Source organism: Erithacus rubecula (genome assembly GCF_903797595.1).
Source record: "Erithacus rubecula genome assembly, contig: scaffold_105_arrow_ctg1, whole genome shotgun sequence".
Classification (NCBI taxonomy): Eukaryota; Metazoa; Chordata; class Aves; order Passeriformes; family Muscicapidae; genus Erithacus; species Erithacus rubecula.
The window spans coordinates 280,265-306,587 of NW_027636354.1; the positions used below are offsets into that span (position 1 = coordinate 280,265).

General features: G+C 42.8%; 2 protein-coding genes and 1 pseudogene across 3 annotated transcripts in view; 2 read left to right on the forward strand and 1 right to left on the reverse strand.

Moving 5' to 3' along the window:
• Positions 1-26,323, forward strand: part of LOC306815179 (class I histocompatibility antigen, F10 alpha chain-like) — a 181,250-nt gene that overhangs the window by 127,185 nt on the left and 27,742 nt on the right.
• LOC306815198 (class I histocompatibility antigen, F10 alpha chain-like) lies at positions 399-3,592 on the reverse strand (annotated as a pseudogene). Its single transcript, XR_013777876.1, has 5 exons — positions 3,446-3,592; positions 1,906-2,173; positions 1,338-1,612; positions 789-1,067; positions 399-697 (listed from the first exon to the last, which is right to left on the reverse strand). The product of XR_013777876.1 is annotated as a class I histocompatibility antigen, F10 alpha chain-like (transcript).
• LOC306815199 (uncharacterized protein) lies at positions 14,338-23,318 on the forward strand (the record flags this gene model as incomplete). Its single annotated transcript, XM_079331815.1, is given in 12 exon segments — positions 14,338-14,469; positions 14,998-15,068; positions 15,297-15,371; positions 16,577-16,639; positions 17,344-17,354; positions 17,356-17,404; positions 18,182-18,295; positions 18,851-18,961; positions 19,541-19,633; positions 21,069-21,150; positions 22,643-22,761; positions 23,202-23,318. Coding segments are annotated over 12 exon segments (1,002 nt in total). The 5' UTR covers positions 14,338-14,372.

Sequence of the window (26,323 nt, forward strand, 5' to 3'; positions counted from 1 at the left end):
TTCATCATTCATCCATCATCCATTCATCATCCATCCGTCCAATCATCCACCCATCATCCAGCCATGCATCATCCATCTATCCATCCATCCATCCTGCCCCATCCATCCTTCATCCATCATCATCCATCCTCCATCCTCCATCCATCCATCCATCCATCCATCCATCCATCCATCCATCCAACTGATCCTGCTCCAGAATCCAGCCCTGATCCCACGCCACAATTCAATCTCATCCTGCTCTGGACCCCTCCTCGGATCCAGAATCCCTCCCTGATCGTAATCGTCCACCCTGTCCCAATCCCCTCTGGAATCCCACCCTGACCCCACTCCATTCCTGCAGTCCATTCCCTGCTGAAAGAGAACATCCATGAGATTCCAGCAAGGATCACACACTGGGATTACACCCAGGATCCATCCTGGGATCCACACGGAGGGGATCCAGAGCTGATCCACCACTGGTACTCACTGGCTGTATGATGTATCCCTTCCCGTCCTTTTTTCCCTGTGGAAAAGAGATCAGCGTCAGGTGCTACAGGATTCCCAGAACGGTGCTGGGTGGATCTGGCCCTTCCTGACCCCATCCGGTGTGTTACCGGATTGGCGCTTCCAGATGCCGAATCCAACAAGGACAATGAGATGATGATGTCAACAATGGACACAGCGACCACCACGGTGAGATTCCCACCAGATGTCAGCTCTGGAATCGAGGGATGGTGAGGAGGGGGAGGGGAATCCCCATCTGGGAATTCCAACTCCCCAATTCCCACATTCCACATTCCCAGCCTCACCCCAAGCGAAAGATCCCGGGCTCTGACATTCCGGGATGCTCCACCCGGCACCGGCTACTGCTCCCGCTCCTCCGGCCGCGCCTCGATCCTGGCCCAGGTGTGGAAGGTGCCGTCGCTGTTGGGAACGACCCCGCCCCACTCCCGTCTCCCTGATCCGGATTTCATCCCCCCCTTCATCCCAGTTGACCGCGATGGCCTTGGGGTAGAATCCGTACGCGTGGCAGGACAAGATCCAGCGTCCCGTGTCCTCTTTTCCGGACACATGGACATCAGGGGGCTCTGGAATGGGATAACAGTGAGAGACATGCATGGATCCATGGGAATGGGCATGGGGGTGAGACCTGCCAATGGAATTCCCACTGCAATAGGACTGGGGGTGAGATCTGCCCATGGAATTTCCACTGGAAGGGATGGGGATTTGATGTGCCCAAGGAATTCCATGGGAATGGAACAGGGGTGAGATCTGCCCATGGAATTCCCACAGGAAATAAAGGGTTCCCAAGTTCTCCATTCCCAAATCTCACATTCCCACAGGAATTCTGCTCTCACCTTTGCGGTCCAGCTCCTTCTGCCCATATCCGACGTATCTCTGGAGCCACTCTGGGCAGATGTGCTCCAGGTAATTCGTCACCCTCTCAGCCTCGTTTGTTTCACCTTCCCAGTACCTCCTGGTGACCTCAGCAGCGCTGTCGGCCGCCACGAATCTCCTGGATTCCAGGTCAAAGGAGATGAAATCCCACCCATCGTAGCCATCCCGGCGGGATCCACGGATGCTCCCGTCGGACAGGAGGTCACAGCCAGAAACTCGCAACTTGTGTGAAAACCTGGGGAAGTGTAACCCACAGAGACCCATGGAATTGTGTCCCAGCCCCACACAGCCCCATCCCAGCCCTATGGAGCACCAGGGTCTGATGGAGACTCATAGATCTCATACCAGCCCATGAATCCACATCCCAACCCATGCATTACAAGACATCCCATACCAGCCTAATGGATCCTCACCTCAGCCCCTTGGCACCCAGCGAATCCACATCCAAGCTCCATAAATCCCATCCCAGTCCCATGGATCCCATCCCAGCCCCACAAATCCCCATCGCAGCCCCACGGTTCCCCCCACTCACCCCTGCTCTGGTTGTACCGGTTCTGCAGTATCTCCAGGTTCCTGGCAAACAGGTGCTGCTTCCCCACGTTTATCTGGGTCCCCCTATCCCAATATCCTGGCTCTACTCCGTCCTTCATCCACTGTGTCAGCGGCTCCATCCGGCCCCGCTCGCTGTCGTAGCGTGTGAAGGGGATCCCATCCAGGTACCCAATGGCCATGAACTGGGGGATCCCCGGGCTGGGCTCTGACACTGCCACATTCAGGTAGCGCAGGGAGTGGAGAACTGTGGGGACACAGAGATTTGGGGAGGTTGAGGGGTCATGGATCAATGAAAGGGGAACTGGGAGAGGTGGGAAGGGGGTGCATGGGGTCCCAGTGTCCAGGAATGGGGGCTCAGGGGATCCCTGTGCTCAGGAAAGGGGGTCCAAGGGTCCCCAGTGCCAAGGAAAGAGGGGTCACAAGGTGGGGAGACCCGGGATGGCTGGAATGGGGGGGCTCAGGGATCCTTGATGCAGAGGGAAAGGGAGGCTGGGGGCTGAGAAAAGCAGGAATGGGGGTCCAGGGGGACTCAGAGTCAAGGAAAATGTGGGTCTGGAACTGGGGAAAGCAGGATGGATGGAAAAGGGGGTGCAGGGGGGGATTGGTACTGGATAAGGGAGTGCAGGGAGGTGACTTCCTTTCCAGCAGAACTGGGAATTCAGGGGGGTCCCAGAGCCCGGAATCCCCCTGGGAGCCTCTACGATACCCCAGGGACCCTCCCAGACCCCCTGGGACCCCCCACAAGATGAGCAGGGGGGTGGAGATCTGGGGGAACACAGACATTTGGGGTGGGCAGGAAGCGGAACGGGGAAAGCCAGGAAGGGTCCAAGGTTCAAGGGAGGGACTGGGAGAGGCGGGATGGGGGATCCAGGGGGTCCTTGTGCCCAGGAAAGGGGCTCCAGGGGTCCCCGGTGTTGAGGGAAAGGAGGGGCTGGAACTGGGAGAGGCGAACGGATCCCGGAGGCGCAGCCTGGGAGACGGGAAAGAGACCGAGGGAGTGCGGTGGGGAGGGGACACGGGAAAGGGGGAATTCCAGGGAGTTCATCTGGATCCCATTGGATCCCCGCTGAGACCCCCCTGAGACCCCTGGAACCCTCTGACACCCCGTTTCGGGAAGCGCCGGGAGTGGATAACGGGGGCGACACGGAAAGTTGGGAGGTTCGGGGGGTCCAAAGGTCAAGGAAAAGGGCGAGACTCGGGTCTGGGAAAAGCGGGATGCCCGAAAGGGGGGTGCAGGGGGGTCCCAGGCCCGGAAATGGAGATTCGGGGGTGTCCCACTGGCCGGGAATGGGGATTCAGGGGATCCCGGTGCCAGATGAGGGGGTTCAGGGGGGGTCTTTCTGCTGGGAAAGGCGGTGAAGAGGTAACAGGACCCAAAATGAAGATTCAGGGGTTTCTCCGTGCCCGGGATTCAAGGTTTAGAGGATACCCAGTGCCCGGAAATGGAAGTTCAGGGGGCTCCCGGTCCCCGGGAATTGCGGTTCAGGTGGGTCACGATTTCGGGGGTCCCACTCACCTTTGGTCGCGCCCCCCGGGTCCCCCAGGAGCCCCAAGAGCAGCCCCAGCCCCAGCGCTGGAGCCATCGCGCTGCTCCGCTGCGATCCCGCTCCCAGAACTGGCCCCGCCCCCAGAGCCGCCTCCGGCCCCGCCATTGGCGCCGCTTTTTCCTGTCCGCCAATGGAAACTCAAAGTGTCAGTGACGTCACGGGTAGCTGGGTAGATCCCGCTCTCTCGGGTTGGGACGCGGAAGCGAAAGTGACCGAGGCAGCGCGGGGGGGGAGGGGAAAAGGGGGAATTTCAGAGAATTCCTCTGGATCCCTCTGGATCCCCGCTGCGACCCCCTGGAGCCCTCTGAGAAACACCTGGGACCCCCTGGGACCGCCCTGAAGAAAGCGCCGGGAGTGGAGAACTGGGGGGACACGAAATTTGGGAGATCTGGGGGGTGCAAAGGGAAGGAAAAGGGCGGGTCTGGGGGCTGGGAAGGGCGGGATGCCCGAGAAGGGGGTGCAGGGGGTCCCCATGCCGAATTAGGGGGTGCGGGGGGGAGTCCCCATGCACAGTAATGGGGGCTCAGGGGGTTCCGAGGACAAGGAAAAGGGGGGCTGGGTCCCCGAGAGGGGGAGGGCCGGGAAATGGGGTACAGGGGGGCACTGGGGCTGGATAAGGGGGATCCGGGTGCGCAGGAAATGGGGTTCAGGGGGGTTCTCTTTGTGGGTTATGGGGTTCAAGGCGTCCTGGTGTCAGAAAATTGAGCTTCAGGGTGGTCCCCGTGCCCAGGAACGGGGGTTCAGGGGGTGCCGGTGCCGGTCCCGGGGCGGATCCCGAAGCCGCAGCTTGGGAGACGCGAAAGTGACCGGGGAGCGCGAGGAGGGGAAGGGGACAGAGGAAACCCTGGGAATTCCCCTGAATCCCCCCTGGACCACCCAGGACCCTCCCGCAGGACGAGCAGGGGGTGGAGAACTGCTGGGGGGGAACTCAGAGATTGGGGGAAAGGGCGGAACTGGGGTGTGGGGATGGCCGGGAATGGGGGTACAGGGGGGTCCCACAGCACTGACGGGGCTGCGGGGGGATCCCAGCCCCGGATTAGGGGGTACAGGGGGGTCCCGGTGCTGGGGAAGGGAATATGGGGGAGTCCCCGTGCCCAAAAAGGGGGGTTCAGGGGTTCCCGTGCTGGGGAATGTGTGTTAAGGGGGAGTTTCCTTCCCGGAATTCGGGGCTCAAGGGCGTTCTGCTGCCCGAAAATGGGGGTTCAAGGGGTTCTGGTGAGCAGAAAATGGGGGTTCAGGGGTGTTGCCCAATGCCCCAAACAGAACACAAACTAACAGTTAGTTTATGCGGTGCTTTATTCAGGGCCCGAGGAACCTGCGGACTAGCGTCCAAAGTCAGGATCCCACAGTTCCTTTTTTCCATCAGGTTTTTATACCTTTTTACAAAGTGGTCTACGTGCAGAAATACACATTCTTCAAAACAATACAGATACATAAATCTTGCAGGTATCATTCCTAAAAGTTATAAATTCTGCATGTTTGTCTACTCAGAACTATAGGCTACCCCCCTTAATCCCCCTTGCATGTTTGCCCATCACCAGAACCCTTTATTTATTATTATACTTTAGCCTTATCTTGAAAGATTCTAGATGTCCTATATGCTCTACTAAATCCTTTGATTATTGTTTTCACAGTTCTAAATGTTCTATATGCTCTACTAATTCTTTTGACTATTGTTTCACAAGGTAGGTTCTTAGGGCCTGTCTGAAAACTGCAGTTTTCTAAGCCTTAGCATGACTACTACTATATCTACATTAGTCCTTTTTCTCATTATTCCGGTATCAACTCCCCCCTTTTGAGCATTCTTCAGATTTTCTGCAAGGATGCTCAATTCTTCAAGTTGTGGTTTCTATATAGAATGGTGAGTCTTCTTTTCGAGTTGGCAGGATTACTTCTTTCCGGGTCAGTGCTCTCATGACACGTCGAGTATTAGTTCCTTCTCTGGCAATCATTCCTAAAAGACATCTATACATAATCATGCATACTACAATAATTAATACAATCATTATTACATATTGTACAATTGATGATATCCAACCAGAGACTTGGATTCCTAGGGAGCTAAACAGTGCTCCTACCCAGTTATGTTCAGCTTCCTCCTGGACTTCATGCACTTTTGTTTCAATTTGTTCCAATTGACTTATGTCCTTTTCTACTTCTTCTGTGACATTTGGGATATGTATGCAGCAATGATCAACCTTTCCTTGGAGGTATCCACAGACTCCATGTTCTTTTAATAAAAGCAAATCTAATGCCATTCTATTTTGGATTGTCATTCTTGTTGTTGCCTGCAATTGTAAATTTAGATCCTTAAATCCTTTCTTTGTAACTGCAGCTAGCCTCTCAGTTTGTCCTAATAATTTGTACAGCATCTCCCTGTTTCTATATGTAGAAATTGGTGCAAACAAGGATTCCAGTACCCATCCAGATTTAACTCCTGATGAGGGTTCATGCCATTCATGTTCATCTCCCTGTCCTAGTTCTTCTGCTACTTCATTTGTTTCTCTCTTTGCCCGTGACTGCATCTCTTTCTGCGTTAATTTAGACTGTTTCCAAAAAGGACATAATGTGGGAACCCCTAAGGTAATTTGTGTTACAGGCCCGTCTAATGGTAAATGTGTTGTCCATTGTCCATGTCCCATAATTCATACTAAATTTCCTGGACTCCTGATAGTTGTATCCTTACAGCTCAAAGTTTTACCCTTCTGGTCCTGCGGGAAAGCTCTTCCTGGAATTGTATGGTTAAGTTTTCTACACTCACAACCCCATTTTATAAGCATTCTGACCGGTGCCAAACTAATTTGATTCTCTGGAGTGTCACAGGTGAGAATTTGGGTGCAGTTCCAATTTTCTTTTGTGGCACTCAAAGTTTTTGTAGAAGTGCTGGTTTGAGATACTTCTGTGTGAGTGGCATTCCTGCTTCCCGTCCATTGGACACACCAATTAACTTGTCCAATGTAACTATAATGTTCTAATATGCTGGGGCCCCATACCGTTTTCCAACTGTCCCACGAGGATTCCTGCCGGGACGAGTTCTGGCATATCATTTCATAATAGCTTTCATTTTTAGGTATTCTTTTCTTTTGCCAATGTGGTATAAAACATTCTCACTTAGCAGCATCTTCAGGTTTTACTTTTCCCCCTGCTGCTAATTGAATTCCCCAATCCCTAATTTGTCCTAACCTTCCATGGCTAATTAGACAATCCTTATAGGTTAATATTCTTAATGTTTCTCCAACCTTTTCCCATATTTCTTCAATTTCGATTTTATTTCGTAATTTTAATTCACAACTTCCATTCTTACCTCTTTTTATTAGGGGTAAATTTCCTACTGGAATCACTCCCCAAGGGATTGGTTCCCCTGCAGCTTGTGGCAGAGGTAAACATGCTGTTATTTTTGATACGTTTTGTATTTGTCCAAAATCTCGAATTAACCCTACTACTAAATTTTGTTGTTCCTGGTTTCTCTGTAATGCCAGGCTTGTATCTCTCAATCCATTCCACATATCTACCCGTGCACTGACTGGTATTACCTGCACCGAGTACCCCCTTCGGGTTTTATTTTCCTTTAAAATACCTACATTTATGTCCCCATAATCAAAGCTTTCTCTAATCCACACAATGCATGAGAATTGTCCTACCTGATCAGCTTGCATATGAGATATTGTCAATGTGGTGTTACTTCTTTGCTGTTCCATATCCCAAAATGTCACGATTCCTTCTGTAAATACTTCGTCTGTGGTGATTTGTCTCCAGGCTACCTTTACTTCTTTTAATCCAGCTCTCTGGTTGTCAGAAAACAGACAGGTTAAATTTATTCCCGCACCTTCTAGCACCATTACATCTGGCTCCGGAACTGTAATTTTAACAAACAATTCTCCCACCTGCATTATACAGACTAATGTTAAAAGAACTAAGTCCTTGCCCTGAACACCAGCTTTGTTGCTGACAGAGGCTGTACTTCCCATCTTGACGGGACCTTCTTGATTCGAGTGTAGTGAATCCAGTTGTCGATCCCTTGGACTTTCACTGCCGTGTAGGTAGTCATGATCACCGGTGAGGACCGCCCCATACTTCTTTCAAGGGTTCTGTATTCCAGTTCTTCACATATATTTGATCTCCTGGCTGGATGTCATGGACAGGATTTTCCAAGGGCAGAGGCCGGTTCCACTGCAATGCTCCCCGCAGCGCTGTAAGGACTTTATTTAGAGACAAAATGTAACTCAACAATACTTGATCTCCTACTAAGTGAGGGTCCCCTTTGTAGGTTGCAGCATGATATGGCTTGCCATACAAAATTTCGTATGGACTTACTCCTATCTTTTCTCTGGGTTTAATCCTGATTCTTAGCAAGGCTAGAGGTAGTGCCTGAGGCCACTGTATCTTTGCTTCCTGACAAATTTTCTTAATCTGCCCTTTTAATGTCTGATTCATCCGTTCTACCTGGCCACTAGATTGTGGTCTCCAGGGCGTATGGAGATCCCAAGCTATCCCTAATACTCTGGCTACCTCTTGGACTACTCCAGCTACAAAGTGAGGTCCTCTATCTGAGGACATTCCTAATGGGATCCCAAATCTAGGAATGATTTCTCGTAGTAAGGTTTTAATTACTTCCTTTGCCTGGTTAGTCCTGCATGGGAAAGCTTCCAGCCACCCTGAAAAAGTACACACATACACCAGTAAATAACGGTACCCTTGTGCTTTTGGTAGCTCTGAGAAATCTATTTGCCAATAGTCTTCTGGTTGCGGCCCTACTTGTAACTTTCCTAGTTGTATTTGCCTTCGTGTCACTGGGTTATTTTTAATACAGACAGGACACGTGGCGTTAATCCGTTTTGCCATTGTTAACATCTGGTTGGAAATCACTTCATGTTTTAAAAATTGTACCAATGCGTCTGCCCCCCAATGGCACTTGTTATGTTCGATTTCTAAAATTGTTTTCATTACTTTTGTTGGCAGTACAACCTGACCTTCAGCTGTGACATACCATCCTTTTTCGTTCTTCTGGGCCTGGAGAAATTGAGCAAGCTTCTCATCTTCATGTGTATACCATGGTTTCTGCTCAAGAAAAGAAGTTGCAGGGTTAATTCGCACTGGCAATAAAGCTAATTGTGTCCATATCTCTCGGGCAACCTGTTTGGCAACTCTGTCAGCCAACTGGTTTCCTTGGAATGCTTTTCCCTCTTCCTTTTGATGTCCTTTTACATGCATCACTGCCACTGCCTGAGGTTTATGCACTGCTTCCAATAGTGCTAATATTTGTTCTTTGTGCTTAATTTCTGATCCTTGAGAATTCAACAGTCCTCTTTCTTTCCATAGTGCTCCATGTACATGTATTACTCCAAAGGCATATTTTGAATCAGTCCAAATGTTTACTCTTTTCCCTTGACTCAATTCTAAGGCTCTCACCAGAGCATGTATCTCGGCTTTCTGGGCTGAAGTTCCCGGGGTTAAAGCTTGAGCTTCTATTATTTGTGTCAAAGTCACTACTGCATATCCCGCATACCTGGTTCTGTTTTCCACAAAGCTGGATCCATCTGTAAACAGTTCCCATTCCGGATTCTCCAAAGGCTCGTCTTTCAGGTCCTTCCGGCTGGCATACACCTGTTCAATGATTTCTACGCAGTCATGTGTCAATTCGCCTCCTTCTTCCTGGCTGCTGCTCCTAAGAAATTCTGCTGGGTTGAGATGATTAGTTATTTTTAATTCAATGTCATCTTGTTCTCGGAGAAGTGCCTGGTATTGTAACATGCGGCTTGACGAGAGCCAATGCCCCCCTTTTTGTTCCAAAACTGCAATGACCATGTGGGGAACAAATACTTCCATCCTTTTTCCCAGAGTCAATTTTCTGGCTTCCCGAATTAGAAGCACTGTTGCTGCCACAGCTCTAAGACAACCTGGCCATCCGGCACTTACAGTGTCTAGCTGCTTTGAGAAGTACCCCACCGGGCACTTCCATGAGCCCAGTTTTTGTGTGAGCACCCCTATTGCCAGTCTCTGTCTCTCATTTACGTATAGTTGAAAAGGTTTTGTAAGATCTGGCAATCCTAGTGCTGGGGCTTCCTTCAAGGCTTGTTTCAGACTCTGGAATGCCTTTTCTTGAGTTTGTCCCCACTGAAACACAGGGCTTTTGGCTGCCTCATACAGGGGTTTTGCTTTTAGTCCAAATTTCGGGATCCACAAGCGGCACCACCCTACCATGCCCAAAAAGGATCTTAACTCTTGTGGATTTCGTGGTGTGGGTATGGTGCAAATTGCTTGTATTCGATTAACTCCCAACTTTCGCACCCCTTGTGAAATTTCGCAGCCTAGGTAAATTACTTGGGCTCTTACCAACTGAGCTTTTTCTTTCGATACTCGGTATCCAGCTTGTCCCAGAATATTAAGTAATCCAATAGTGAGTCTGAGGCAAACATCCTTTTCTGTGGAGGCTATAAAGATGTCATCAACATATTGTAGGAGAACATATAAAAGGTGATTCTTTTACCTGAGTCGTCTTCCATTCTTCTAACTCTCGAGCCAATTGATTTCCAAAAAGTTGGTGAGTTTTGAATCCTTGTGGTAGACGCGTCCAGGTGAGCTGCTTCTTGCATCCCGTGTCTGGGTTCTCCCATTCAAAGGCAAAGTATTTCCTACTTTCAAGTGCCAAGGGGATACAGAAAAATGCATCTTTCAAATCAATCACTGTGAACCACTTAAACCTTTCCGACACAGCTGTCAACAATGTATACGGATTAGCTACTACTGGGTGTATATCTTTAGTGATGTTATTAATTGCTCTTAAATCTTGAACTAATCTATACTTACCATTTGGCTTTCTGACTGGGAATATCGGAGTATTGAATTCTGACTCACATTCCTGTAAAATTCCCAAGCTAAGAAATTGTTCAATTGTGGGTGCTATTCCTATTCGTGCTTCCAATTTCAAAGGATATTGTCTTACCCTTACTGGGGAGGCTCCTTCCTTTAGTTCTATTACAACTGGTTGTGCTGCTTTTGATTTTCCAGGTACGCCTGTTTCCCATACCCATGGTACTACAGCTTGTTCTATTTCTTGTGGTATTTCTGCTGCTTCAACTACTTTTACTACAAACAACTCAGCAATATTCTCCTCAGGAAATTCCAATCTTACTCTACCTTTTTTAAATATTATCTTTGCCTCTAACATTGACAATAGATCCCTCCCGAATAGCGATTCTGGGCTATTTGGCATATATAAAAAATTGATGATCAAATTCTTTCCCCCCAAATTTTATATCTAATGGCCGCAAAAATGTTCGTTCCTCAACTTGTCCCGTAACCCCCACTACTTGGATAGTAGAATCACTCAAAGGTCCTAGCTTAGTGTTAACAGCTGAATATGATGCCCCCATATCTAATCTAAATTCTAATGGTTCCCCATCTACTTCCATTATTACCTTTAAATCCTGGTCTAGTCAGCTCTGATTTTGGTAATTCCCCATCATAAGGGCTTGGGTGACACCTTGGGGATTTCCCGGGAAAGCACCTGTATTATTCATCAATCCCTGATTTCCATTCCCGCTGGCTATAATTCCTCCCCCAAAACCCATTCCTTGGTTGAGAGGGCACTCATTTTTCCAATGTCCTCTATTTTTACATAGAGCACATTGATCTATCCCTAGCTGCATTCTCCCTCTTCCCATATTCAATTGACCCATAAGTCCTCCCGCACCCATTGGCATTCCCCCCTTTGCTATTCCCCTTCCCCCTCCTCGTCCACGTCCACAACTCCCCCCTCTCATTATTTCCAGCCGCTTGCTGTAACACCGCCAACATAGTAGCCTGTTGTTTCCTGGCCGTTTCTTTTTCCCTATTATTATATACCTTCCACGCAACTTCCAACAGTTTATCTAAATTCCGAGTATCCTCTCCCTCCAATTTCTGTAATTTCTTTCTAATATCTTCCTGAGACTGCCCCATAAAGATTAATGCTAGCTGTAATTTTCCCGATTCCCCTTCAGCTTCTAAATTAGTGTATCTACGAGCTGTCTCCTTAAGCCGCTCTAAAAAGGTTGACGGAGACTCATTCTTTTCCTGCCTGACCGAATACAACTTAGACCAATTCAAAGTTTTTGATATTCCATTCCGTATTCCTTCTGTTAACAAATCCTGATAAGCTTTAAGTCTCCGAGACCCGCCCATTGAGTTGGGATCCCACTCCGGATCTTCCCTAGGTACTAAATAATTTACTGTACCATCCACAAGCCGCAACCTAATCATTTCTCGTGCTTTCTCTGTCATAGCTTTAATCACCCTTTCCTTTTCAGTAGAATCCATTATTGTGTCTAACAAAACTTGTAAATCATTCCAATCTGGGTTCTGAGTCTTAATTACCATTTTTACCACCCGCGCAGTTCGTTCAGGATCCTCCCGATACGCCCCCGCTGATTGTTTCCAAATTAGTAAATCATTCAGAGAGAAGGGAACTTTCACTATGACCCATTCCCCCTGCGGCCCGACAGCTTCACGGAGCGGAACCATTAAATGAGCACCTTCTTCCTTTTTCTTCCTTTCCACCTCCCACCGCCCTCTCCGAGTTCTTTCACATAAGGGGGTCCGTGGTATATCAGTGGTTTCTATTTTTGCTTCCCGATCCTCCCTTTCTACCTCTGGCATACTTTCTCCACGTTCCTCCACCGGAGGGGCACTAGGAGCTATCAGCAAAGAAACATCCTCCTCAGGTTCCGAAAACCTAACCGAGCATTCCTTCTCTTTCTGCCAACCCTTACATCCGTCACAATTCTGCTTTAATGTTTTCAAAACCATGATCCCATACTCCTTTTGCCACTCCGGTTTATGTTTCAAATAATAAAAGAGGTCTAGATACGGTATTTCATCCCATTTTTCATTACTTTGCAGAAAATGCATCAAAGGTGTAATAATGTCAGGATTCAGTGTACCGTTCCTAGGCCATTGCATACCATCGGGTTCATATAAAGGCCACACATGATTACAGAAATCAATCAATTTCCTTTTACTTAGTTCTTGACCAAAATTCCCCACATTCCAATGTTGTAATAAACAGCCCAAAGGCGAATCGTCCGGGATTTCTATCCCAGAACTTGCCATAGTTCTAAACGTTTTTAAAGACATCATTTCACCTCTTTTTTTTTTTTTTTTTTTTTTTTACAATATACACCACACAACACTCACACCCTTTTCCACCAATCCACCAGTCTTGCCTTTCTCGTCGCCGCGAGTGGCAAGTGCTGAACCTGCGCAGTCACTGCCGCGTCTGACGGTCAGCGCCTAGGCTTTTCCACAACCTTAAAGACGTCTGTGACCCCCGTGCGGAATCGCAGTTCCGACTTAATCGACAGGCCCCCCTTCCCCTTGATAAAAGGAATAAAGCACCTTCGGGCTTACCTCCAGGTCGTCCGTCAGGCGCGAGGTCGGGCACGGGTTGATGTTCTCCCCAGAAATCACCTGGTGCCAGCGTGGAGTGGATCAGCCCACGAACTGCCCCAGCCACCTCCGGAGTCCCATCTGGGTCGCCAGAAAACTGTTGCCCGATGCCCCAAACAGAACACAAACTAACAGAGTTAGTTTATGCGGTGATTTATTCAGGGCCCGGGGAACCTGCGGACTAGCGTCCAAAGTCAGGATCCCACAGTTCCCTTTTTCCATCAGGTTTTTATACCTTTTTACAAAGTGGTCTATGTGCAGAAATACACATTCTTCAAAACAATACAGATACATAAATCTTGCAGGTATCATTCCTAAAAGTTATAAATTCTGCATGCTTGTCTACTCAGAACTATAGGCTACCCCCTTAATCCCCCTTGTATGTTTGCCCATCACCAGAACCCTTTATTTATTATTATTATACTTTAGCCTTATCTTGAAAGATTCTAGATGTCCTATATGCTCTACTAAATCCTTTGATTATTGTTTTCACAGTTCTAAATGTTCTATATGCTCTACTAATTCTTTTCACTATTGTTTCACAAGGTAGGTTCTCAGGGCCTGTCTGAAAACTGCAGTTTTCTAAGCCTTAGCATGACTACTACTATATCTACATTAGTCCTTTTTCTCATTATTTCGGTATCATCATGGCATTTGCTTTTCATATGAAATTCCTCTTGCTTTGCAAGTACCTTAAATGTCATAAATAAACACAGTCCAATCTACCTTAACATTTCTACTGAACTTTCTCATACACAGTTTCAGTGTTTTCTTTGAAGAACTTGTTTATTGCCACTGTTTTTCTTGTCTCCTGTGTTTTGCTTTTCCTTGTCAAGATCTTTGGTTATTTCCTTCTTTGTTCATGCTCATTCAAATGCCTTTATATCCCTCTGGCTAGAAAGTTTTCCCATTTTTTTCTTAATTTACAGAAGTTAATTACTCTGTCCTCTGTGAACCTTATGTGTTCTGTGACAAAGGCCCATTTTCTGTCACAGAAGTCTAAGCTATATGAAGTACACTCTTAATGGAGGTTTATTTTCATTTTGATTTTATATTTACAAGTCTAACAAGAAACTGCATCAACTGAAGGTAGTCTGAAATCAGGTGTGCATTTTACACAAGTGCTTGTAATGCTCTCCAAATCAGAGAGGTCTGAAATAGAACAAAAACATGTTTTTGTAAATAGCCAATCACACATCATAATTTATTCAGATGAATGCAAAGGCTTAGAAGTTGAAGCAAATGTCTTTATTTAAAATTATGTCCAAGGACCTAATTTAGTAGTTTTGCTGACTGGGTAATTAAACTCACAGCACTGGTGTCAGAGTTCACTCCCTCCCACCACTTCATATTCCACCAGAGATGTGTAAAAATACAGTCTGGATAATCCATGGCTGGGATTGGTTCTTCTGAAAGCCTGGAGTTTATAATGTATGCTCAAAACTCTTCCTTTTCCTTTTGCAGAAACAAATGCATGATTTGAAAGTACAGCTGACTAGCACAGCTGAAAAGGAACAAGATTATTTAAAGCAGCTTTTGAGTCTGAAAACAGATCTTGAACAAGAGGGTATGACCATTTTGAAAATATAATATTTGATTTTTTTTGGTGTTATGTAGGAGTTACTTTGGTACACAGAGAAATGAGCTGTGATTGTTTTCTAATGGAAATTTGGAACCACACAGTATGACATTAATGATATACTTACCTTTGTAAATTACATTTTATTTATATTATTCTATGGAATATGCAGTTGTTCTAGATCTCTTTGACTTTGTTAACAAGAAGAGAAAGTTTCTGAATTCATTGTTGGTCCTGCTTTGAGCTACATCATCTTCACTAACCATTATATTTATAAAATTGCTCTGGTTTTCTTTACTTCTTCTGTCACCTTTTTATATCACTGTGACTTTGCTGCAAAGCTTATCTTTGTAGATAAAGGCCTGGACTTTTTTCATCATGGAGTAACACTTAATAATGGGTATATTTAACTTAAAAGGATATTTCAAAATGCATGTTCTTATTCCTCTTGGCCATTTGTTTTAAATTAGGTTAAAGAATGAACACTAACAGTGTTTCTCAATAAGGTTTCACTAGAGAAAGAACAAATAGCACAAGAGAAAAATGATGTGGTGGCAGAACTCAAGAAACTGCAAGAAAAACAAGAGGCAAGTTGTAAACTTCCAGCTTTTATTTAAAGGACAATGATCAATTTTACAAATCAGATGATAAATTGCAACATGACATGGTTGTGTAGAGTACCCAAACTATTTTTGTGTTTGAATTGGAAAGAAAGTGTATTGTGAATAAGGTAGGTCAGTGTGCTTTGGATGTCTTTGAATTTTTAAGAGATCACTTTGAATTTTATTTCTTTGCTGACATGGGTCTTTATTTAGGATAGTAAGAAAAAAGAAGAAAATACAAAGCAGTTAGTTGTAAACCTAGAAGAGGCAAATGCCCAGCTAAGGCAAGTAAAAACAAATGTTCATGTCTGATATTGTTAAAGGAAATAAATTCTGATAGTTGTGTTCATATGCTGCTTTCTGGGATTTTTTTGATTAAATAAAACAGCTAAACAGAAACTATTCAATATTGCTGTTGGCCAAGCAGAAATTCTCTCAGATTAGAAACACTTATTGTTTCTAAGACTTTTTTTTATCTATTTCTGTAACTAAAAGAACATTTTCACTGAGCACCTTCTGAAGTTCCCATTAACAGCTCTTTTAGAAAATAAAATAGGAGTTTATTAGCAGTACTGAAAAGAAGTTAATTTTTGAGTAATTTTTAGTCAATGCTTACTAATGTTTGTTAATTTGGCTTAGAATTGAATGGAGTCTTTGAAGGAGAAAATGGCAAAGACAGCTCAAGAGATGCAAAGTAAACTGGATGAAAAAGAAGAAAATGTAAGTCATGTCATGAGAAAATGTTACACAACCTGCAGGGCAGAATTTAAATGTAAAATATTTGTTGGGTTTTTTCTGCAAAGCTCTGCCTGGGGGATGTGGTCTGTGCCAGAGGTTTTCTTCTTTCACAGCTGCTGAGCCCTGTTATTTTCAAAACAAGCACAATCACTGGGATTTTTACTCTTTGATTGGAAATTGAATATTAAAGATTTATTTGATTTCAGGCAAACAGAAAACCTGCTTTTTTTTTTTTTTTTTTTTTCTACCCACTGGGTGATGGATGAGCTCTGGATTAGTTTTTTATATGCAATGTGAGTTTTAGTTTTTCAAAGCAATCCATTAAAATGGATTACAGAATTTCATTGTGAAAGTCAAAAGATGCCCAATTGTAATTTCAGGTTAAGAGCACTGAAAATGAAATTTCAAGAAAGGGAAAGCAGTTGAAGATTCTAGAAAATAATTGGGAAAATTCATTTTTTCATGGATTGTAGGGAACTTCATACAAATGTATTTTTTAAATTGTGAAGATATTGGGTTTTTTCCTTCTTCTGTGTTAACTCCATAACCACTAAGGAACTGCTTCACTGCTATTAATTAACATCTTGTAGGACTTTATGTCTAAAATTTCAATAATTCTCACACATCAGTTTGTATTTCAGTCCCATCAGAATAAACCAGACTGGTGCAAGTGCATGTTTGAGAATGTTGGCAGGAATTGCTAACACACTGAGTAATTTTTAGGACTTAATTAATGTTTGAAATATCTCTTTCAGGTGAATAATTTAAAAAAACAGGTGGAAAATAAAACCAAATGCTTTGAAGAGTTGCAGCAGGAGGTATGTAGAGATTTTGAAAGTTACAAATACATCAGCACATGGTATTTTTGGGTGACTTTTCAGCATTTTTTGTCTGCTGTGATATCCTTAGATACACCTATGTAATTTAAAAATTTTCCTTTCTTATCCTAACTGAGCAAATTAAGGACTCATCTTTGGAATCACTTGATCTGTTAAATTAGCCTTAATTTGAAAAAAAGCAATTACAAAAATAATACCTTTAATAAACTTCTATTTTTTCATTTACTACAGTGTTATTTATGTATTTGTAATAAAGACCTATTACAGTTACCACTAGTAGAAAATAATTCTGCACTAGTACAAATTGTAGTAACTTCACTGTAAATATTTATATATTTATATATATATAACTTGTATTTTTTTGTCATGACATCTCCATACCTTCTGTCAGCAGCATCTTAGTTTTAATTCCCATTTAATTCTCATTTGTTATTCCCTGTGGTTGCTCAGGAGGAGCCTTTTTTAAGGTCATGAAGAAACAGAAATATCACAGTAATTATTTGAACATTCTTTTGTTTGGAGAATTGTTCTGGAACCTGAACTGCACAACAGTTATAGAATGAACTCAATTCAATAACATGAACTTAATGAAAACTGGAATTTTTGCCATTCTTGACACACTTAAACCATTACATAATTCTGTTAAGTTACTAAGGTACAGTTGTTTTGCTTTATTTCAACAGAATAATGTGCTGAAAGAAAATTACTGCAGACAGCAAGAAAATCAGTATTTATGAAGAGAAGGTAGGTTTAAATAAGATCACATAGAAGATGAGGTGAGTGTTTTTAAGTCTCAGTGTAATTAATGATAAATTGTTAAATACATTCTGAACTGGTTTATGGATCTGGGATACAGATTTGGCAGGAATGAAGTCACAGTTTTTAGAAGATTTTTAATCTTGGGCACTGACTATTGGACATTTAAAAGAGATGGACTTCACATCACAATTAATTATGTTTCTAATCAGTTCCTTTCCTTATTTTCCTTTTATTGATAGTGGACTGAACAGTAACTCCAATGTGACAGAAAAGAATTTAAAAGACTCACTTCAGGCTGTTCTTTAAATGTTTTCTGCAGTGGGAATCTCTCTAATGGGAATATTGTGTCCAGCTTTAGCTACTGCACTTGAAGAAGGAAGTGGATTTTTTTTGAGGATATTCATTTGAGGAACTTAAAAGGAAAAACTGTAATCAAAATGCACAGCTGGGAGAAAAATGTACCATAAAACCTGTGAAAATCTCATCTAGATTTACAAGAGGGAGAATAAAATCTCCATTTGTATTTGGTTTTTTTTTCAAGGAATTCACAGCATGTAGGGCAATCCTTCCCATTGTGCTGTTACCATTGTTTCTCTGAATATTTTTTAACTCACTTGAAAAAAAGCTGAACTTTTAAATAGGAATTTTAATCATATACCTGAAAACTAACACTGTGTTTCTGCTCAAAAATAAGAGGTTAAAAAAATCATTAACATATTAATTCCTAAGCAAATAACAGCAGCAATTCTGCATTCTCAAAAGGTGAATAAATTGCAGTTAGAGATGGAAAATATGAACAAGCAACAGGAAGCAGTTGACATCTATCAAAAAGACATAGAAACAAGAAAAATGAATGAAAATAAACTTAATGAACAGGTGAGAGGTGTTAATTTTTACTGCAATTGAATATTTTTTATTTAAAATGTTTTTATGAAGTTTTATTGACCAGATTCCTTGCTGTTAGATTTCAGCCTTATCAACATAAATTGAAATTCTTGTGTATGCCTGTGAGTAAAGCTTTAGGTGATGAAGTTGAAGGATGTGAATATATCTTCAAAAAGAGAACCCAGTTAAAATTTCATTATTTCAAGATACAGCTCAAGGAAATTCTACCTTTGGTATTAAGTCAGCATAGCTAAATTAGATTATAACTTCTCCCATATTAGTATTTTTTGATGGTACTGAGAAATGTTAGGGCAGAGTGCTTGAAACTTTGGTTCAAATTGAACTTGCCTTCCATGGATGTGTCTTTAATCTTGCTCATTTTAACAATCTTCATAAAAAAAATCTCAGTTTTGAAAAGGATCTTAAAAGCAAATGAAGTTCAAGTGGGACTACATTGCACCCACAGGGGGAAGAAGAAATTAAACTTAAGATTTAAAAAAAATATGTTGTTATATTTGTGAATAAAATGCAATTTGCTGCTAACAGGTAGAAAAGGTGAAGTTGCTTTATGAGGAAGCAACAATGATACAGAGAGAAACTGAAACTCGATGTCAGCACAGGATAACTGAGATGGTGGCACTCATGGAGAAGCACAAGGCAAGAGATTTTCCTGATTGCTCTGATTTGTCATGTCTTCAGAACCTTTCAGAACAAAAAAAAGGCCTGAATCTGGGAAAAAAAGTGACTTTTCATCACCTAAAATAGAATTCATTTGAAGATTTTGAAAACAGATAATTCCATTTCTCTAAATTTCTAGGATTTTTTTTTTTTTTAATTCAGGTTTCCTTTGATACCATCTGAATGCAGGATTTTTCAGTTTTAGTTTGGCCTCTTTCTCTGAGGTGACTGTCAGCAGTTTACCTTGACACCTTTTAATTTACCTTTCTATTCCTCACTTTTGCAATATTTTTAGCAGATATTAACAAAAATAGCATGGCTGGCTTTTAGGTGCTGAATACACAGGAATAAAACACTCCCTGCCAGTCCACAAAATAACACTGCATTAAGCATTTTCTGTTTTACAATTTCTGCAGAAGCATCAGTGTTTGTTCATGGTACTTTCTGAATCTTCTGGTTTAAAAAAATTGTGTTTTAAGACTGGATAGATCCATAATTGTAACTTTTATGTGTCACATGTTTTGAGTTTGTTGGTTTGTTGGTTTTTTTTTAACACAGAATGAATATGATAAAATGGTTGAAGAAAAAGATGCAGAGTTGAGAGTATATAAATTTAAACAGCAAAAGCAGTTTTCATCAGAAAGAGCAATGGTAAGGATTACTTTCCAATGTTCAATAATTCAGTGATGTCCTTGTGCAGTGTGATTTGATACTGGCTGAGCACCAGGCAGGCACAAAAAAACCATTCACTCCTTTTTTTCTGCTATGGTGAGTAGAGGAGGGGAAAGAAAAATTGAAGGACTCATGAGTTGTGATAAGATTAGGAGAAAAACACTTTAAGGGTAAAACAGGTTCAAACTTAAATAGTATCAAGAAAATTGAGTATTAATAGATTGAAAAGTGAGTAATGAGAAATTAATTTAGAACACTTTTCCCCAATCCCTCCCTCCTGTCCACTGACAGCACAGGGAGACAAAACATGATCTTTAGTCAGTTTGTCACTTCTAAAATTTTTTTTCAGTTTGTTTAGGGAGTTTCTTTTTCTTGCTATGCTCTGGGATCTTTCCCAACAAAGACAATTCTCTGTGAACTTTGCCAGTGTGGTTTTAATTTTTACAAGTAGCAGTTCCACCTGACTCACTGTGGCTTGCAGAAGAATCTCAGCTCTCATGTTTGCAGCATTTCTTTTCCTTCCTTTCCCTCACTGACTTCAGTTGTTCTTTTCACATGTCTTCACTTTTTCCTTTCTCTGATTTGGGAGAAAATTGTTGTTTGTAGTCTGTTTTTTTCTCAAGTTCTATCAGTTGAAAAGTTCTTCCAGGGTTTTGCAGCACTGAAAGGTGAATCTTAGATTTCCAGGGATGAAAGACCAAGAAATTGGATGTGCAGGCACTTTTATAGAGGGGAAGGTTAAATTTTTAACCAATAGGGGGAGCACAAGGCAGAGTTTACAATCCATAACCCAATGAGAAAACACAGGGGGAGGGAACAATTGAAACAGCTCAGTGGGGCTGTGAAGAATTGACAGGGAAGTTTCCAGACTAAAAGGTAGGTAAAAATGGGAATGACAACTTAATGGGAGGAGGACAAGGAACATTCTGGATGAAGGGGCTGGTTTAGAGCAAGATGGACAACGAGGTGGGGAGGGGTTAACTATCTGCTTTAGTGGGACTGAACAGTAAAAATCAGCCACTAATTTATTTGCTTTTATTTCTTATTCTGGGACTAAAACTCCAAATGTTTCTCAAAATAAATTAAGAGTAGCAGTGTGTTTGTGTCTTCTCTTCCAGATAGTGTGTCATGTTCTGACTTCACAGTTTGAATAAGAAACTTTTGGTTTAAATAATTAGATTCTACCCTGTTCTCCCAAGTGTTTACAGGTTTTGCCTCGAACACTTATGATCAATTATCTCTTTCTTATAGCACTTCAGTCTTTTTTAAACAAGCTAAAGCAAAGCTTCAAGTATAAGGTTGAAAAAACAAATAAAATAATATTTTGTATCTAATGATTACTGTCTCACTTTGGACTGTTTCCCTTTTTTTTCAGGATGGGCATAGTTAACCCTATCCTTTATTTAATTTTTAGGAAAATGAGCTGTCATGTTTGAAAAGTGAACTGTCATCCCAGAAATGGAAGAAAAGGTGGATTTTTTCCCTGATTGGGGAGTGTGGGTGATAGGTGTGGCCTGGGCTTGTGCTCTAGAGAAATTGAAAAGGAATGAAAAAAAAATAGAGAAACAATGTCTGGTCATATATTTGTGTCAACTTTGTCTGTGATCACAAACTGTGTTCTGTAATTACACCAAGAAGATTTTTAACAACTGAACTCAAGTGAGTATTTACCTCCTGCCACATAACTCTTTTTTAGGAGAATCTTTTAAAACATCACTCTGAAATGTGATTCCTGAAAGTGAAAAGAAAAACAAGGTAACTGCAACTTTTTAATTGGTTTTAGAATTTGGTATTATTTATATGTGTAGAATCAATTGAAGTGCCATGATAATTGATTTGCATTCAGCAAAAAACACTGGAGTGCTTTTCACTTAAAACTTTTTAAGTTATAGAAAATACAACTTATGTTCCTGAGACTCCTAAACCTTGTTTAGATCTAGTGAATATATTAATGTAAAAAATAGAAAGTCTTCAAATTATATTCCTGTGGAAGTCAACATGGTGGAAAAGAAAAATATATCTCCTTCAGTACTTGCCCTTTGGGCAGTCCAACATTGAAGTTTTGTAACTCCTAACAGTGAATTTTTCTCCTTGTATTTTTCTGTCTGTATTTCTTATTTTTCCCTTGGATAAGCAGGGATTTTAAAGGGTGATACCATTCCATGGAGATATGAGACAGCAGTTTATGGAAGGGCTCCCAATGTGTCATTTTTCTTGATCAGCTGTTGCTTTTTGTCACCAGAATTGTTTTATTTATTCTTCAAACATGTCCATTTGTAAAAGCAATTTTTTCTCTATGGAAGGGAAAAAAAGCTTATACAACTGTAAAAATTGTTGAAGTATCAAAGTATTCCTGACCCTTCTTCCCTGTCAGGAGTGGTTTTCATATTGGAAAAATAGAATCCACCACCCTTTTGATGTTATCTTTCTGAAAAAGGACTGCACTGGACTATTGCAATGTTTCTCAGTTTAACTTCTAGTGAAAGGACTATTCTAAGTAACAGCAGTCTTGATATTGCTATCAATCTTCCTCTGAAAGCCTTTTCCTTTTGTTAGCTCCATTTTCTTAAATATTTTGTATAGTCTTTATATTTTATATGTATTTTATATTTTATATTTTACATTCTATATTTTATATTTTGTATTTGATATATACATGTAGTGGCTACAGTTCAGAATAACCAGAATTTCTGCAGATAAACATGAACTTAGACACAAGGTGCTATGAAACTCAATTCTTCCACAGCTTCCTGTTCATTCTCCTAGTCTGGCAACCAAAAAAATGGATATTTCCACCCCACCCTACTTTTTTTGGGTCTTTGTTTTGTGTCTGGATGGAAAGCAAGAGTTCCACCAGTCTCTCTTGGACTCAGCCTATAAACTGGGTCATGAGTTTGGGTTTAGATTCTATACTTAACCCCATAAAATAGAATTTAAAATATAAAACTTTTCTTTCCCAGACATATATTATAAAGACTCCTGCAACAGATAAACTGCCAAGGGGAAGAAGCACAAACCCTCCTTCAGAGCAGAGCACAAGGAAAAAACAAAAAGTGTTTATCCAGCTGGATACTCAGTCAGACAGCTCTGAGCACACTGACCTGCTGGTAAGTCAGAGAGCAAACCCTGTGCTGAACAGTTCTTGGTGCTCACTGCTGTGCCTTAGAGTGAAGAGAAAGATTCAATACAATATTTATGTATTTTTATTAATTTACTCTTTCTGGAATTGTGGTTATATGTACATAATATTTTTTGAACTGTTATGCCTCATAGTGATATCTTAGCTTTTTTTTTTTTTTTCTTCATAGTTTAATATCCTTAGGGGGAAAGAAAAAGTATTTTTTAATATAATGTGACCAAATATCTTTTTAAATTTATTAGAGCATAGTATCAGAAGAAAAATGTTTAAAACCTTGCACAAAGATTATCCACAAGCTTCACAATTACATCCCACAGCACCAAAAAGGTATGTCACCCTTCCATAAGATCAAACCAAATAACCAGATTGTTTAGAGAAACCAATGGATGGCTTTGTTTCCCTTTCCAGACTCCATCTGCAGGCAGTGAGAAATCCCCAGGCTCTGCTCTGAAGCTCAGGACCATGAGGAGGATGCGCGAGGCGGGCTGGACTGCGATCTCCAAACCCGACAGGGGAGGAAAATGAGGGAGGTGGCAAAGCTCTTTGCTTGAAATGCACAATGAGGGAGGTGGCAAAGCTCTTTGCTTGAAATGCACAATGAGGGAGGTGGCAAAGCTCTTTGTTGAAATGCACCAACACCCAGTGACTGCCATTTCTTACTGCTGGCTCCACAGAATTGTTGTTATCTCAGTTGTTGCATTTTTCTGTCATACTGTGTTTAATACTATTTTCTTTTACATATAAACTTTATAGATCTCTAACTGCATCTCCCTGCAGGGCATTTTCCACCTTTCCTCCCTTGTGCTTCAAAATGTTGGGACATAATTTCACCTTTCCTCCCTTGCTGGGACACAAATTAGCCAATTTTAAATTTAGAAAAAGAAATGTAACTACATAGGAGTTGTTTCAAAGCTGTTTGTGTCATTAGAAATTCTGGTTTGAAAGCAATTATGTTCTTTTAAATTTGCTGTTTTTCTTAATACATAACACTTAGTGAAAGAAGTGGAGCTGTTAAGTGTATGCACTTTTACCTGAAGTCCTCTTGTTTTTTTCCATTTTAATGGCTGTTAAACCTGTTTTTTAAACTGTTTGTTTTCAGTATGTTCAAACGATTTTGAAATTTCTAATATTGAAGTTTCAATAAAATTACTTGTATTTAAAAATATTTCAGCTTCATAAAGAGTAAGATATGCACATGATGAGATAATGAAAACAATGTTAAGATGCTATTAAATTGTTTATCTGAAATATAAAGTGTGAGACTGAGTGCTATTGTTTAAGTATTTGAAGACAGAATCAAATGATCAAATTGAATCACCAGCCATCTTCTGGTCTGTAATGATAGATTAGAACATCTATTCCTGCATTAATCCTTGATTAATCTTGGTTTACAACAATGACAATCTCCACTTCAGAGCCTAAAGATATCAAGAAAACTACAACTACTTCTTCCAATATAATGAAAAATCAGAAATCTCAGATTTGTCTGATGTGGGAAGCAAAACATTTGTTGCCTTTGTTTTGTGTAGTCTTAGGGATAGGCCAGTGGTTCCTTATGTTGACCTGTTGAGTAGTGATGTAAATGAGATTATTTATTGTATGTAACTAACAAATATTGTGCAAAGATCTGGAAGAACGAGCACTTGAAAGCAAAAAACTGAAGTCTGTACTGCCCATTTCTAGACTCAAACAGTGAGTGACCAATTGGAACCCTTTAGCATTTTCTAGGGACATGAATCCATGGTATATCACATAATCCTCCTGACACCACACGTGTGTCCTGTGAGGTGAAAAATTACAAAATATTTCCAGCAACTCTCCAGCAAGCTCTCAGGAAATGCAAACAGCAGGGAAGGGTGTAAATCTCATCTGCCTTGTGTGCCTGAGGGTGCCATGACAAAATCCACAGCTGCATCTCTCCCTGTCTCTTTCTCTGCCCTCATTTGGGAAGACAAAGCTGTGCAAGGAAGCAAACCCAGGAATTGACTCCCTGCCTCCCACAGGCAGTGGGTGTTCATCTCTGCCCAGGTAAGCAGGCTCCATTCCAGCATCCCCTCCTTTGCTTCTCCCCTTCCTTTCCAGACTGATCCTCCTGCACAGTCTGGGAGTGCCCTGGAGTCCAGTCAGGGTCTCCTGTCCCAGCTCTGTCTCTTTCCCTGGTTTCCCCCTCACTGTCAGGGCAGGATGAGGAGCAGGAAAAACCTCCTGGAACATTCCTAGCCCAAATCCAAGCCCTGGGAAGGGGTTAACTCCTCCCAGCACAGAGCAGCCCCAGTGCCCAGTGCAGCACTGCCAGCACTGTGCACCCAGCCCTGGCACAGGCTGGACAGTCCCATGGCCACTGTCCTGCCTGGAAAAACAGGGGATTGCTAGGAAAGGCAGGAGCTGCCCCACCCTGAGCACAGCCACTGAGCACAACCACTGAGCACAGCCCAATGACCACCCCAATGACCCACCCCAGTGACAGCCCCCACTGACCACACTCCACTGACACCCCACTGACCACACCCCAATGACAGCCCCAGTGGCAGCCCCCACTGACCACACCCCATTAATCACTCCAATGACCCCCCCCATTGACCACACCCGCACCACACTCAACTGGAAAACCAACTGACCACTACACTGACCACCCTCCACCTGCTACCCAAATAACCACATTCACTGGCCACACCCACTGACAGACTCACTGACCACCTCTGAGCACATTGCAATGGCTGCACCCACTGACCACCCACTGACCACCCACTGACCATTCTGCACTGCTCACATGCCTGACCACACCCACTGCCCACACCCACTGACCACACCCACTGACCATTCTGCACTGCTCACACCCTCTGACCACACCCACTGACCACACCCACTGACCACACCCATGATTACCCAATTGATCATGTTCACTGACCACACCACTGTCCACAGCCCTATGGCCACACAATTGATCACACCCACTGACTACACCCGACCACACCCTAATACCACACAACTGACCATACCTACGCTGACCACCCAGCTGACCACCCAAATGATCACACCCACATTGACCACAACCACTGACCAATCCTGACTGACAACTCCCTCTGACCAAACCCACTGACCACCCAACTGACCACTCCACTTACCACCTCCTCTGGCCACACCCACTGACCCCCAACTGACCAGGAGATCCTGGGAGGAATCTCAGTGAATCCAGAGATGCAGTTATGTGGAAGAGGTTAGAAATCATCTGAGGCATCTCAGGGGCAGGGACATCTTCAACCAGAGCAAGCTGCTCAAAGCCCTGTCCAAGGTGGCTCTGGGTGTTTGCAAGGGTCAGGCATCCAACACCTCCCTGCACAGCTGCTCCTTGCTTTCACTTCTCTCTGCTTAAAAATCTCCTCCTCATGGAAGAGCAGCAGAGTGGAGCTCACAAAATGAAGAGACTCATTTCATGGCACTGCTGGCCTGGGCAGAATTACCATGGCCCAGAAAAGCCACAGGTGGAGCAAGGAAAGCCACACCTGGGCCAGTGGTGAAGCCCTGGCTGT